This window comes from Alternaria novae-zelandiae (assembly GCF_023758075.1).
Source record: "Alternaria novae-zelandiae strain BMP 2774 chromosome Unknown scaffold_4, whole genome shotgun sequence".
In the NCBI taxonomy this organism is placed as follows: Eukaryota; Fungi; Ascomycota; class Dothideomycetes; order Pleosporales; family Pleosporaceae; genus Alternaria; species Alternaria novae-zelandiae.
This window is the reverse complement of record NW_026056964.1, coordinates 1,571,198-1,584,960: the sequence shown is the minus strand read 5'-3', so window position 1 is coordinate 1,584,960 and position 13,763 is coordinate 1,571,198. Positions and strand designations below refer to the sequence as shown.

The 13,763-nt window shown below is 53.7% G+C and overlaps 6 protein-coding genes across 6 annotated transcripts; 4 read left to right on the top strand and 2 right to left on the bottom strand.

Moving 5' to 3' along the window:
* Positions 1–712: 712 nt before the first annotated feature.
* On the top strand, positions 713–2,413 carry J4E88_003020 (uncharacterized protein; the record flags this gene model as incomplete). The annotated part of the gene is made up of 3 exons (XM_049396675.1): positions 713–853; positions 918–1,653; positions 1,707–2,413. 3 exons carry the CDS (start codon positions 713–715, stop codon positions 2,411–2,413), a joined length of 1,584 nt encoding a protein of 527 aa, XP_049258023.1.
* Positions 2,414–2,578: 165 nt separating this feature from the next.
* Positions 2,579–6,403, bottom strand: J4E88_003019 (uncharacterized protein; the record flags this gene model as incomplete). The annotated part of the gene is made up of 2 exons (XM_049396674.1): positions 2,579–6,091; positions 6,188–6,403. The coding sequence occupies 2 exons, from the start codon at positions 6,401–6,403 to the stop codon at positions 2,579–2,581; spliced, it is 3,729 nt and encodes a 1,242-aa protein (XP_049258022.1).
* Positions 6,404–6,699: 296 nt separating this feature from the next.
* Positions 6,700–7,233, top strand: J4E88_003018 (uncharacterized protein; the record flags this gene model as incomplete). The annotated part of the gene is made up of 2 exons (XM_049396673.1): positions 6,700–6,870; positions 6,922–7,233. The coding sequence occupies 2 exons, from the start codon at positions 6,700–6,702 to the stop codon at positions 7,231–7,233; spliced, it is 483 nt and encodes a 160-aa protein (XP_049258021.1).
* Positions 7,234–7,432: 199 nt separating this feature from the next.
* On the bottom strand, positions 7,433–8,118 carry FES1_1 (hsp70 nucleotide exchange factor fes1; the record flags this gene model as incomplete). Its single annotated transcript, XM_049396672.1, has 2 exons — positions 7,433–7,666; positions 7,720–8,118. The coding sequence occupies 2 exons, from the start codon at positions 8,116–8,118 to the stop codon at positions 7,433–7,435; spliced, it is 633 nt and encodes a 210-aa protein (XP_049258020.1).
* A 1,039-nt stretch (positions 8,119–9,157) lies between these two features.
* Positions 9,158–10,707, top strand: J4E88_003016 (actin; the record flags this gene model as incomplete). The annotated part of the gene is made up of 6 exons (XM_049396671.1): positions 9,158–9,164; positions 9,263–9,293; positions 9,441–9,496; positions 9,574–9,604; positions 9,658–10,429; positions 10,477–10,707. 6 exons carry the CDS (start codon positions 9,158–9,160, stop codon positions 10,705–10,707), a joined length of 1,128 nt encoding a protein of 375 aa, XP_049258019.1.
* Positions 10,708–12,126: 1,419 nt separating this feature from the next.
* On the top strand, positions 12,127–13,126 carry J4E88_003015 (uncharacterized protein; the record flags this gene model as incomplete). Its single annotated transcript, XM_049396670.1, has 3 exons — positions 12,127–12,130; positions 12,209–12,799; positions 12,849–13,126. The coding sequence occupies 3 exons, from the start codon at positions 12,127–12,129 to the stop codon at positions 13,124–13,126; spliced, it is 873 nt and encodes a 290-aa protein (XP_049258018.1).
* Between the last annotated feature and the right edge of the window lie 637 nt (positions 13,127–13,763).

Genomic DNA, 13,763 nt, shown 5'->3' with positions numbered 1-13,763 from the left:
AGCTAAGCTTTAATACCCCCGCGCGACGCCCGTTCTGACCCACCGTCCCCAACATCACGCCCATACCCCATACTTTCCTAGATCACAATTATCCAATTGCTGTGCATAGCGCGCATTACTAGCCCAGTTGTATCCACCTGCTTAACGGTACAGTGATACCGACCTTCATTATGAGCTGTCGTGCCTTCTTGGCCCAGCCACACGCGGATGAGTATTTCCAGGCCTCTGGAGCTCAATTGCGAACAAACCTTGGAAGACTACCATCACAACGTGCTGTGCTAAACAACCCGCAACAATTTACACAGTTTCACCCTCAGCATACCCAAAGATTCATCTTCATATAACCAGCAATCTACCAGAAGTTACACCCGCCATGCACATCACCAGGCACAGAGACACTCCAGTCCACACAACACCTTCCCCACATCCACCCAAGCGCAAAGTGCCAAGTCCCCTCCGCCATTGGCCCTACAAGAGCGGAGAGAGCATCTGACTTGTGGGGTCAAACAACCGCATGCGTCTCTGCATAGAGGACTTGGCAATAACGTTGACTCGGCAGATGGGTAAAGTCGCTGTGGTTGGCACTGCATCCGACCCAGTCTGGGCAAGATGATCTCCAAAGTATAAGGTAGGATTCCTGGCCTTTAACCCCAGATAACCCCAGATCTAGCTTCTCAAACAACTGCAATCCTTCCAGTGAGGTTCTCTTGCCATGTCTGACAACAACGGATATACATGGCGCGACCATTCGCGCTTGTTCCTTGCATGCGGCGTGGTTATCTTGAGTCCGTTTCAGTATGGCTTTGATTTTGGTATGATTGGAGGGTTGCAGGCTATGGTGGGGTTTTTGAAGGTACGACACAACTGCGTCGCTCTTTCTCGTTCAAAAGTGACGGCGAACTGATTTTACCTACCAGATCTTTGGCTATCAAACCGACAAGTCACCCTTGGGATGGAACCTCACCACGGAACGACAGCAGCTCATATCCTCGCTCATGACGCTGGGCGCTTTCATCAGCTCCGCAACTGCTGGTCTACCATCTACCCGGTTCGGACGACGCATGTGTCTGGTTGCAGCATGTGTGACATGTTTCGTGGCTAACATCATGATGATGGCGACAGAGAATATCGGAGCGCTCTACGCCGGCCGTCTAATTATCGGTTTTGCGAACGGCTACTTCATGACTTTCTCGCAGCTCTATCTACAAGAAAGTAGCACGGCAGAGCTTCGTGGTATCTTCCTCACAGGCTTCAACTTTTTCGTTTCCTTCGGAACTTTGATTGGCACGATTGTCGACTGGGCCACTGCGAAACGACCAGACAAGTCATCATACCTCATTCCACTGGGACTCATCTACGTGTTCCCTCTCATCATCATCTGCACGATATGGTTCATACCCGAGAGTCCCCGCTGGCTCATACTCCAAGGCCGTTTCGAAGAAGGCGTAAAAGCACTAGAATGGCTCCGTCCTGCGCGCCACGACTCCCGCGCCGAAGCCACCGCTATCCTCGCCGCTATCGAAAAGGAAAAAGAATCCAGCTCTGGCATAGGCTGGCTCGACATGTTCAGCAACCCCGTCGATCGACGCCGTACTTTCCTCGCCGTCTTCGCTGTCCTACTCCAAGCAGCATCAGGATCCATGTTCATAATCGGTGAGACCACCATCATACCCAACCCCAAAACGTCCGCACTAACACACCCCAAGCATACAAAGCATACTTCCTCTCCATGGCCAAAGTAACCGACCCCTTCGCCATGTCCAACGTCCTCTCCTCCATCAGCATAATCGCCTTCATCGCAAACTCCTTCATAGTAGTCCGCTACGGCAACCGCCGCGTCCTGCTAATGACCGGCCTCCTCGTCTGCGGCATCCTCCAACTCATCATCGCAACCGTATACCACCAAGCCCCCAACGCAAAGTCTACCGGCAAAGTCACCGTCGGCCTCACCGCCATCTACATGTTCTCTTACAACGGCATGATATCCACCTACGCCTGGCTCTCCGGCGGTGAACTCCCTACGCAAAGACTACGTTCCCATACGTTTGGGCTGGCGGCTAGTGCGGGTTTTGTGGGCGCGTGGCTAACGACGTTTACGGCGCCGTATTTTATTAATCCGCAGAGTATGAATTGGGGGCCTAGATATGGCTTTATCTGGGCGCCGAGTTGTGCGGTGGCGGCGACGTGGGTGTTCTTCTTTTTGCCAGAGGTCAAGAATAGGACGTTGGAGGAGATTGATGAAATGTTTGAGGCTGGGTTGTCAGCGAGGCAGTTTGGGAGTTACAAGTGTGTTGGGGCGGCGAGGGGGGATGATGAGAGGAAGGTGGGGAGGAGTAGTGTGGAGAAGGAGAAGGAGGTTACGGTGCTGGCGAGTGAGAAGGTCGCTGCTGAGACGAGTGTGTCGAGGGATTAGGGGGTATGGAGGGTTAGGTGGTGCTGCGGCTCACAATGTGATGGAACCTAGGTGGGTAACGGCTTGTGGGGTATCTCATAATATATTGCTATGTTCCCTCGCAGTTCGCTTTATAGACGCAAACATCACGGCTGCTCAACGTGTATACCACGCCTCAAACGACTCTCAACCAAGTATTCGCTCGATAACATATCTTCCTCCAGGTTCTTTCCTTTGCACCACCTTTCTAACACCAAGACCCCATCCCTGACTACCCTTCTCACCCATAAGACTCATCTCGACCTCGCACTCTCGTTTGTCCTTGCTCAGGTCTACAATCTTGCCCTTCGGCTTACTCGCTTGTAGTAACGGGGTATTGAGCGCAATGTTGATAATCTGCGGCCTCGTAACGGGTGTGAGAGGATGCATGCGCGTCTTCGGCGTCCGGCTACCAGTGATAGTGGATGATGCGGCCCGCTGGAGGTGCGAGTAGATAATGTATCCCGGCATCTTCGCTGGTGGTGTACGTGCGAGTATAGAAGAAGGGTGTAGGAAGACGTATTTCGAGTGTGGGTCATCTGAACGCTCTGATTGTGACGAGAACAGAGTAACGTATGGCACATCGATCGCGGTCTTGGGCTTCCTTGGGAGCTCGGGAGGCACAGGTGCAAGATCGGCGCGCATGGCAATCTGATCGATGAAGCCTGCGGCGCATATCTGAGTAAGCAGATTAATGTTTCGCTCCGAAGGCGCTGGAAGCTTTGCATTGTATGCTCCAATAGCGGTGGGTCGATGTGCACGGACGATGTTGGTGAGCTGGTGGCGGAGCTGACTGGCCTCGTTCATGGACTTTGGATTGAGGAACATGTCTTCGCAAAACCCGTGCGAGTCAGGCTCGTACGCGTAGGCACAGATTGCGTTACTGAGCTTGATGCAATCACTCTGCTTCGCGTTGATGCTCATTTTGGCCTGCGCGGCATTGTAGGCTTTGCGCAGCCGGGAACGTTCCTCGGCTTCAATGTTATCCTGCTCGGTGCGGATGGCGTCCGGGTCCCTGACGGGCTCACGTAGTCCGAGATTGTTCTCTGGGATAATGAGTTCCGGTACAGATAGGGCAGCTACCAATGCGATGGTTTCGGCTGCAAGGTTTTGCGCGACACCCATCGCAACCATACGGGCAAATCGCGGATTGAGAGGGTATAACGAAAGCTCGTGGCCAAGCTTCGTAACCTTGCCATCCAGAGACAGTGCCCCGAGGTATGAAAGCAAATTCTCAGCCTTCTGCAGACTTTCCCTATCCGGTGATGTGGGGAAGGGGAAGTTGACGACTGGAGCGCCCATGCTCTTCAACTGCAGAACCACGCCCTCCAACGGTGTTCGTGAGATCTCCGGAGCTGCATACTCTTCGAAGTCTCGCTCGAAAACTGCCGACGAGTACAGGCGATAACAGTGACCAGGTCCAGTACGACCCGCACGACCAGATCGCTGGTTGGCGCTAGCCTTGCTGATCCAGCTGACTTCGAAACTCTGGACGCCAGTGATGAGATCATATTTCTTCTCCTTGGCTCTTCCGCAGTCAAACACGTAGCGGATACCGGGTATTGTCAAACTGGTTTCTGCGACGTTGGTCGCAAGGACAATGAGACGAGAGCCATCAGGAGGTGGATCAAAGACCCGCAGCTGCTGATTTGTGGGCAGTTGTGAGTAGAGAGGCAGAACATGCACGTTCATAACAGTGTCTTCTGCCTTTTCGTCTTCGATCTCGAACTCTTTGTCGTCTTCATCATCCAGTCCCATTATCACGGAGCCTTCCGAATCTGAACCATCGTCGTCTAGGTAGTTTTGATCTTCAGCCTCTCCGCCCAGCTCGATATCCTCGGCCTCTAGTGGCGTCTCCGCTGGAGAAACCACGACTTTGCCATGTTTCACTTCGCGTCCTTGCGTGGAGGGGAAGGCTTCCTTCAGCCGCTTCGCCAGCTGTGAGATCTCGCTCTGTCCAGTAAGGAAGACAAGCATACCACCCTTGGGCAGCTTTCGATGTCCTCTGCAGACCTTACGATACATCTCCTCAACGTAGTCTCGCTGGGTGCGACGTGCGAAGTGGTTTACAACGGTATATTGTCGACCCTCTGCCTTGATCAGTGGTGGAGGCTCACTCCTGAACAGGCGCTTGTTCTCCGTGAAGTCTGATATCCGTAGAGTAGCAGACATGATGATCAGCTTGAGAGGCTTGTTTTTTGGATCTTCTTTGACCATCTGAGCGCGGAGATCCACTATCCTGCTAAGCATGCCAATAAGAATGTCTGTGTTCACACTGCGCTCGTGAGCCTCATCGATGACAATCGCAGAGTACTTCGTCAAGACGAAATCTTGGGTAATCTCTCGTAACAACACACCGTCGGTCATGAATTTGATGGCGGTTTTTGGACTCGTTGTCGTGTCGAATCGGATCTGGTATGCCACTTTCGTACTTTGGTCGCCGAGTTCGTCGCCGACACGTTTCGCCATACTGACAGCGGCTACACGGCGCGGTTGTGTAACACCAATCATGCCAGGCGTAGGCCCGTCTGGCGCTCCGTATCCAGATTCTAGGAGAAACTGAGGCACCTGCGTGGTCTTACCACTACCCGTGGCACCCCAAACTACTACCACATCGTTGTTGTGTATGGCCTCCATAATCTTCTGTTCTTCCGCTACGATAGGAAGCTGCAGTCTTGACTCTTGTATCTCTGGCGATCGTTCGACGTTGACGCTGAAGGCTTTCCGTGTCGCATCGGTCGCCGTTTTCGTCTCAAGTTCTGGGGGCAAAGGGTCTTGCTCGGGAGCTCGAGGTTTGAAGTTCGCCGGAATCGGTGCGTAGGAGAGTTGGTTTGTCGGAGTGAAACCCACTTGCTCGTTTCTCTGCTGAGTTGCCCAAGCTTTGAACGCCGACGTTCTTTCTTTCTTCGCGATCTTGTTCTCCTCGTCGGGACTCGTATCGCTATCCTCGTCGCTGTCGTCCTCAGAGTCTCCCGACTCTCCAGATTCGTCTGAAGCTTCGGATCCAGAAGTTGATGCCTCCTCTTCCGAAATCGAACCAGCGTCGTCAGACTCAGCAACAGATACTTCAGACTCGTCTGCACTGTCCTCATCGTTGTTCTCGCTGCCCGAGCTGAAGCCTTCCCATGCGACCTCTTCTTCGACCACGACGGGTTTGTTGGTCTGACCTTTCCGGCGCTTTCGCACTTGTATAACGGGCCTGCCCGACTCGTCAACCTCTAGAGGCCTCTTCAGCCCGCTTCCAAAGAGTCCACCAGTCTGCCGTGGCGCTGCGAGGGGCTGTGAGGTTGGCTGCGAGGCTTCGATTTCGGGCTCGGAGGGTGATGGGGATGGCGCTCGTTCTCGTGAAGAGCCGTTGGTTTGCGCTGCTTGCGAGGGGATCTGTCGTGCGTTTGGTTTCGAAGTGGGTATCGGCGCTTCTTCTTCGTCTGAACTTTCGTCTCCGACCTCCTTGACCTCGCGCTTCTCAAGTATCAGGCCTTCGTTCTTTTCCACGTCTATGCCGGCTCTGCTCTCAGCCAGTGCGCGCCTCATTGCCTCCCTCTTGGTGTCCGCTCCTCGACCGAGCTTCTTGGAGCTTTGGAACAAGCTGGTGTCGACTTTCTGGGTCGCGAGCTTCTTGAGCAGTTCGAAATTCTCTTCTTTCTTGAGTTTCGTATCCTGCAAAAGTTAGTATCGAAGTTCTTCGCGGTGCAGTTCTAGCACAAATTGACGAAGAAAGGCGTCTCGAGTCTTGTATGCTGTATCTCCACGTACAATGTATTTGTCGAGGCGCTTCTTCTTCTTGCCGCTCATCTTGCCCTGCGACTCTCGGGTGAGCTCATTCTTGAGCGCCGCCTTCTTCTGGGCGCGCTCCTGCTCATCCTGGGGCAAGATCTCGGTCGCATTGGTGTCGGCGGCGGCTTCGTGCGCCTGCGTCTTCTGACGGGCCAGAACCTTATGTTTTCGCTGTCGCGGCACGAACTTGGGCATTTTGGTGGTTGCGGCGTCGAGGACTGCTCGCAGCGCCCGAAAGTTTTTGGTGGGGATCTGACGCTAGTGGGAACTCCGCAGCACTTCCGCCGCGTGCGAGTCGAGTGGGCTGTTGATCTGGATTCAACACGACGGACCGCCAGACACGAACGCGAAAGTCGCATCAGCACTCTACTGCGCGCCTAACTGCTTTCACTACACCAAGAGCCCGAATCAACTAGCTCGCCTTTCGTCGCATTGCTCGCCACATATCAGCTACCCCTCAGCAACAACGGTCGCATCGCACGGACAACACCATGGCAGCACCCACAACTTCAGACGATTACGTCGTGACGCCTGCCCCATACCCAGCGCGTACCAGTACGGCCACTGCGGCGATCAAGAGTATAGAAACTACAGCAACGACGGTCAACTTTGCGGACAAGATTTTGATCACAGTGACACAGAATGGACGGCTAGCGCACTGGGTGTGTAGATATATCTGTTTGTCTGTAGTGTCTTTTGCTAACACCTGTTAGGTACATGTACCCCTTGATATCTCCGCGACCGATGCCTCCATGACCTCGAATGCATACCTCGAACGCGACGAAGAAGACCCCAACTCAGACCTCCTTCCCATGCACCATCTGACGGCTACAACTATACTCGGCGGTACCATGGCAGAGCTCGACACTCTGGGCTCAACACTCGCGACACAGATTGCCAGTGCCATTAAGCAGCGCGACGATAGGGAAACCAGGATGGTCGTACTGGGTATGGGACTGGACAAAAGCATGATTGGAAGAGAAGCATTCAGCGAGCTGGTTGGACTTGTGCTGGGAGTGATATGAGATCGAATTTGTATTGCGTTAATCTATGCAATGCTCGACGTGATAACCGTGGGAGTCTGTGTCCGAACGTTACTCCATCGAATCTTGGGTATGTTATCCATCCGTCCTCTAAGGTCAACTTTTGTCCCTCTATGCGCCGTCCCATGCTGACCAGTCAAGTACCGTAACGCCGACCCAATGCAATCCAGAACCGATTCCTTTATACGCTCTCACGGAGTTTGTTGATCAAAACATCGACCGACTCCATGTCGTTGGCGTCCAGCTTTTGTTGCGGCTTGAACTCGGCGGGCACATGCTCTACGGCGGCATCGAGCGCAGCCTGGAAGTTGCGGACAGAGGACGACAGGGCGAAGACTGCCTTCTTGCGGACCTTCTTCTCGGTGTCTGAGGTGGCCATGCGGACGAGGGTGGGAATAGCGCCGACTACGAGGAGCTGGGGATCGTTAGTATGTTTCGTGAGTGTGCGCGACATCTGGGAATGCTTACCCGTTCCTGTGTCCGGATGTTGTTCTGGACGGCAGTGCCGCAACACCATGCAGCGTAATAACGGAGTTCAGACTCCTTGTTATCCAACTGTTCGACAAGAGGCACCCATAGTCCCAGACTCTCGATGTTGTTTGCGTTGTCGAGGTTCTCGATAAGCTGCTCAAAGTTGTCGAAGGCGGTCGTCCGGTGCTCCAGCTCGGCCTCTTCGTTCTGAATGACCTGCATGCTCTCCTGCATCAGTTGCGCATCCGAAGGCCCCGACATTCCCGTCATGAGTTGTTGTAGCGCCGTGGCGTCGATTTGAGGCGGCGGTTGGTTGGCGGCAGCGGCATCATTGCGCGAGGCCTCGGAGTTCTGGATGCCCCATTTGAGGAGGTTGTTTAGTCCTGGGTCGTTCATGGTGTTGGATAGGCGTTTGATGTGTGGTGTGTTGTGAGGGAGGTGTGTGCAATCGCGGGGTGCGTAGCCATTGAATAATTTTGGCGGGCCTTATGACGCCGACGCTCGCGAGGGGACCAGCAGCTTCGCGGACCTTCCATGGGAGATCGTGCCCAACACAGCTGTCAACACCATCAACCACATGGCGGGACACGAACAAACACGACAAACATGGCGCGGTGCAAAAGCTGGTCGATGTCGGCTCTCAATGACATAATCACGACATGTTGGCATCGAGCATGGCATTGTTGCTGCGAATGCTCGTCTGGCTAGGTGCACTGCTGCTGCCCCTCCGCACACGTGACCATCGTATTCGGAATGGGCGGGGATGGCGAGTTGGCGGTGAGCGAAGCCGCGGATGGCTGGGGGACTGACTTGTGCTCGACGCTGACTTGTGCTCGACGCTGACTTGTGCATTCACAGCGCACCGGCGAGAACACGTAGGTGCTAGTGGAGTGTCGATGATTGCTATACGCCAAGGATCAAACACCGCTGCCTGGCGGTCTGGTAGAGTTGACGTGCGCCGACAGCAGCTTCCTCGATGCTGTGGCGGGGAGCTTGCGTACTCTCCCAGTACGTACCACCGGGATAGATAGAGTCCATTCTAGGCTGCACCCTTTGGGCAGCACGTATAAGATGCCCAATGCTGTTATCGTCGTGAAGCCAGATCGCCAACGCTGAAATTATACACAATCCCCTTTAGGAGCCGCCCGTTCGTGCAAAGCCTCCTTCGCGCCTGCGCTCCTGCCACCCCGCTAAATCTGGGCAAGGCCGACCCGCTTATTTAGCACACCCAGTTCTTGCCTCTGCGCACAAGAACCTCAACCTCAACACCGCCGCCGAACTTGTAAGCTCCCCGAACACCTCCGTACCCTTTTTACTTTTTCACCGCTAGCTGCATCTCTGAGCCTTCCCACTGACGCTCAATTGCTCCAGCGCTCTTACATCGACACCCATCTACAACTCCACGTCCACTCTAATCTCACCCTAATCAATCAACATGGAGGGTAAGCAGCTCCACCCCGACCGCCCCGTGTCCTGACCATCGCCGTCCACCCTGCCCTCTATCTCAATGAGCTCTGCTAACCTCGATTGCCCACTACAGAGGAAGTCGCAGCCCTCGTCATCGACAATGGGTGAGTTGGCACCCCCCGAAGCCCAACACCGCCATCCCTGCCGTGGAGGGGCTGTCCGCGCCTGAGCCTTATCTGAGCCGCGACGACGTCCTCCACGACAGCGCGCCATGTTCGGAGATGAAATGAGCTTGAGCTGACAATCCCCAGTTCGGGTATGTGCAAGGCCGGTTTCGCCGGTGACGATGCGCCCCGAGCAGTCTTCCGTAAGTACCTCCATTTCCGCCTCCCAGCTGCGGCGGGATCGAACGCCATCTCGAGAGCACTTCTGACAGCTTTGCAGCTTCCATCGTTGGCCGACCGCGTCACCATGGGTACGATGAACCCCCCGTAGTCCCCACGCTCTCCGCCGTCTAACAACAAACAGTATCATGATTGGTATGGGCCAGAAGGACTCCTACGTCGGTGATGAGGCACAGTCGAAGCGTGGTATCCTGACCCTGCGATACCCCATTGAGCACGGTGTCGTTACCAACTGGGACGACATGGAGAAGATCTGGCATCACACTTTCTACAACGAGCTGCGTGTTGCCCCCGAGGAGCACCCCGTCCTGCTCACCGAGGCTCCCATCAACCCCAAGTCCAACCGTGAGAAGATGACACAGATCGTCTTCGAGACCTTCAACGCTCCCGCCTTCTACGTCTCCATCCAGGCCGTCCTGTCCCTGTACGCCTCCGGACGTACCACCGGTATCGTGCTCGACTCCGGTGACGGTGTCACTCACGTTGTCCCCATCTACGAGGGTTTCGCTCTTCCCCACGCCATCTCCCGTGTCGACATGGCTGGTCGTGATCTGACTGACTACCTCATGAAGATCTTGGCTGAGCGCGGTTACACCTTCTCCACCACTGCCGAGCGAGAAATCGTCCGTGACATCAAGGAGAAGCTCTGCTACGTCGCTCTCGACTTCGAGCAGGAGATCCAGACTGCCAGCCAGTCCTCCAGCTTGGAGAAGTCCTACGAGCTTCCCGACGGTCAAGTCATCACCATCGGCAACGAGCGTTTCCGTGCTCCTGAGGCTCTCTTCCAGCCTTCCGTCTTGGGTCTTGAGAGCGGTGGTATCCACGTCACCACTTTCAACTCCATCATGAAGTGCGATGTCGACGTCAGGAAAGACCTGTACGGCAACATTGTCATGGTACGTTGAACGCTATAATCTCGCAAAACACAGCTAACAGCAGCCAGTCTGGTGGAACCACCATGTACCCCGGTATCTCCGACCGTATGCAGAAGGAAATCACCGCCCTCGCCCCATCCTCGATGAAGGTCAAGATCATCGCTCCCCCGGAGCGCAAGTACTCCGTCTGGATCGGTGGTTCCATTCTCGCCTCGCTCTCCACCTTCCAGCAGATGTGGATCTCAAAGCAGGAGTACGACGAGAGCGGTCCCTCCATCGTCCACCGCAAGTGCTTCTAAGGTGCTGGAAGTCATGTGTCTACGCGATCCATCGACTGACGGTTTTCTTCCTAGCGTGTTCTTGCGTACGGTTCTCGAGATCATGACAAGCCTAGTAGCGGGGGCATCCTTGTATTGGTGCCTTGTTATCCCGGGGTTTTACACATGTCGATTGTCCACAAAATAGCACAGCGGGCCAATGGTTGGGTGTTTGAGTTATGGAGGAGCTTGAGCTCACATGGGGGTGTAGGATCTTAAGATTGTAGCTTAGAGCCTATGGACACTTTCATATCCCTTACGATCTTTGGCTGTCTCTGCGTGATCAGTGATGATGTGACAACGCAATCTGCAGCCGCAAGCTTGTGTATATCTCAAAACCTCGATCTGGCACGTATTCACGTGAACGTACGACAGTCAAACACGCGCGACGCGTCGCAAACGTGCCTGGCCTTTCGATCAAAGTAACGACGTGTAGAAATGGATCGAGTGGTTGGACATCCCTGCTAGCGCGGAAGTGTGTCCTCCGCGGGAAGGCACGAAGCGACGCGTTCCTCTGCAAAATGCTTACGTGCACCCTTCCATCTCACGCATGAATCAGCATGATATGACTCAAATCCCCATATAGATCCTCCCCATTTTACCCAGCTGTTGCGTTGTTCATTTTACTATTTATCGTTGTTGCCGCGACGCTGGTCATACTGGGGCGATTGCCTCCGAACTCAAACCGGCACGCGACTTCCGCATCTAAAGTCGCCCGAGCGGCCTCTATTCAGTCGGGATGACTACATCATCTAGCAACCCCGCTGATGAGAACACACCTCTCCTAACCCAGGTAGATCCAACACCGATAACAGAGGATCAATCAATCGACCCTTCATCTCAGCAAGATGACATCGAAGAAGAAGACCAGGATAAGCCACTGCCCAAAGCTCAGATCTTTCTCCTGTGCTTTACGGTATGCGTGGCGCCGATCTCCTTCTTCTCCATCTTCCCTTATATCAATTTTATGATTGAGAGGGTGGGGAACGTGGATAAGGAGGATGTTGGGTTTTACTCGGGCTTGATTGAGAGCTTGTTTAGTGCGACGCAGATGTGTGTTATGATTCTTTGGGGGAAGGTGAGTAATTCCTAGAGGGTTGGTTACGGGACTGCCGTGTATCAACTCTTCTTATCATGCTACGGAGAAAAGAGCAATGCTGACATGGCAACTAGGCATCTGACAGATACGGGAGAAAACCGGTGCTCGTCATATCCTTGTTGGGCTTGACTGTCGCTACGACTCTCTTTGGAATGAGCCAGACCCTGTGGCAGATGGCACTGTTCAGATGTCTGGGTGGCGTCTTTGCTGGAACGGTTGTCACCGTCCGAGCCATGATCTCTGAGAATAGCACGAAGCACACTCAAGCACGAGCTTTTAGCTTCTTTGCTTTCGCCAGCAATATGGGTATCTTCCTCGGTCCCCTGATCGGTACGTATCTTGCAACTGTCATAAGTCGACTGTGAGCTAAGTACAGATCTACAGGTGGTGCACTCGAACGCCCAGCAGACAAGTTCACATCGACATTCGGCAAAGTGCAATTCTGGCATGACTATCCTTATGCGCTTCCTAACATCGTCGTCTCGGCTATCGCCATATCTGCAGCGATCACGACGATGCTTTTCGTCAAAGAAACGCTGCACGTCAAAGGTGACGGCAAGAAAACTGCAAAGTCTACCATGTCTACCTGGGAGCTCATTAATCGTCCCGGCGTCATGCGAGTGCTTGTCGTATACAACTACGTGATGCTCATGGCGTTCACCTTCACAGCCGTCTTTCCCGTCGCCCAGTACACACCCGTCAAATTGGGTGGCCTCGGTTTCACTGCAGAGCTTATCGCTGCATGCACAGCGTTGAACGGAGTATCTCAGGCAGCCTGGCTACTCATTGTATTTCCTGCGCTACACAAACGCGTAGGTACTGGCTATGTGCTCTATCTATGTGCATCAGTCTGGCCACTTCTATTCATCGTCGGTCCGGTATACAATTTCCTACTCCGGCATGGGCATACTACTATATTCTGGGTTACTGGACCACCCATCATCGTTCTTGCAAGCGGAGTGTCGATGGCCTTTAGTAAGTCTCTAGAGAGACATGAATTTTGCTTCACTAACGTATATGACAGCCAGCGTCCAACTCGCGCTCAACGATATATCCCCTTCACACGAAACCCTTGGCACGCTCAATGCTGTTGCACTGGCGGCACAGAGTGGCATCCGATCTGTAGCACCGGCTCTTGCGACTAGTATATATGCTATTGGCGTCAAGTACCATATTCTGGGTGGTCAGCTTTTTTGGCTTTGCCAGCTCGTTCTGTCATTCGGCTTGTTTGGGCTGTTGAAGCTGCTTCCTGCGAAGGCTAGGGGGGACGTCAAACCGAAGCTGTTCAACGGCAGTGCTTGACGTACGGTTCTGTATAAATGGAAACACTACTCCTGGGCATGAGTTATGCCAACTGATATCGAAATAAAGCAGGAGGCTCGTATATGCATGGATCTACTGTAAACTGAGGGGGTGTTGTGGTAGTGTCTCTTGCGTGTACGGAAGTCCATTGCCCACAATGAAGCATCACAGAAAGACTTGAGGAACGAATATCATCGAAGGCTTACAAAAAGGCAGTTACAAATCTCACTCTAGACAAACGACACGAGAACTTTGCAAGCGCCGTAAGAATCGCACATTCAGGTCAAATCAACATATTACTTGGGGCTAACTACAGTAAGCTTTGCACCTGCCTTTTCTGGAGCCTGCGAAGACCTTCCACCTCCACTAGGCAAAGATAGTTGACTGAAGATCTTCACGGAGACAGCAATCGACTCCGTAGGTTTAAAACTGCGCATATACTCTGACTGTGTAATCTAGATCACAGCCGATGGTTTGGGGGCTCAATTTAGCTTACGGGGGCGCAGCCGCCAAGCCTGCGTAGGCTGACACTACCTGGGTGTAGCTCATGCCCACCCTCAGCACTTCGCTTCCTTCTCTACACAACCTTCACATTTCTTCCGATCATGAGACTCATCAATACCGAAACCCTGGAGCT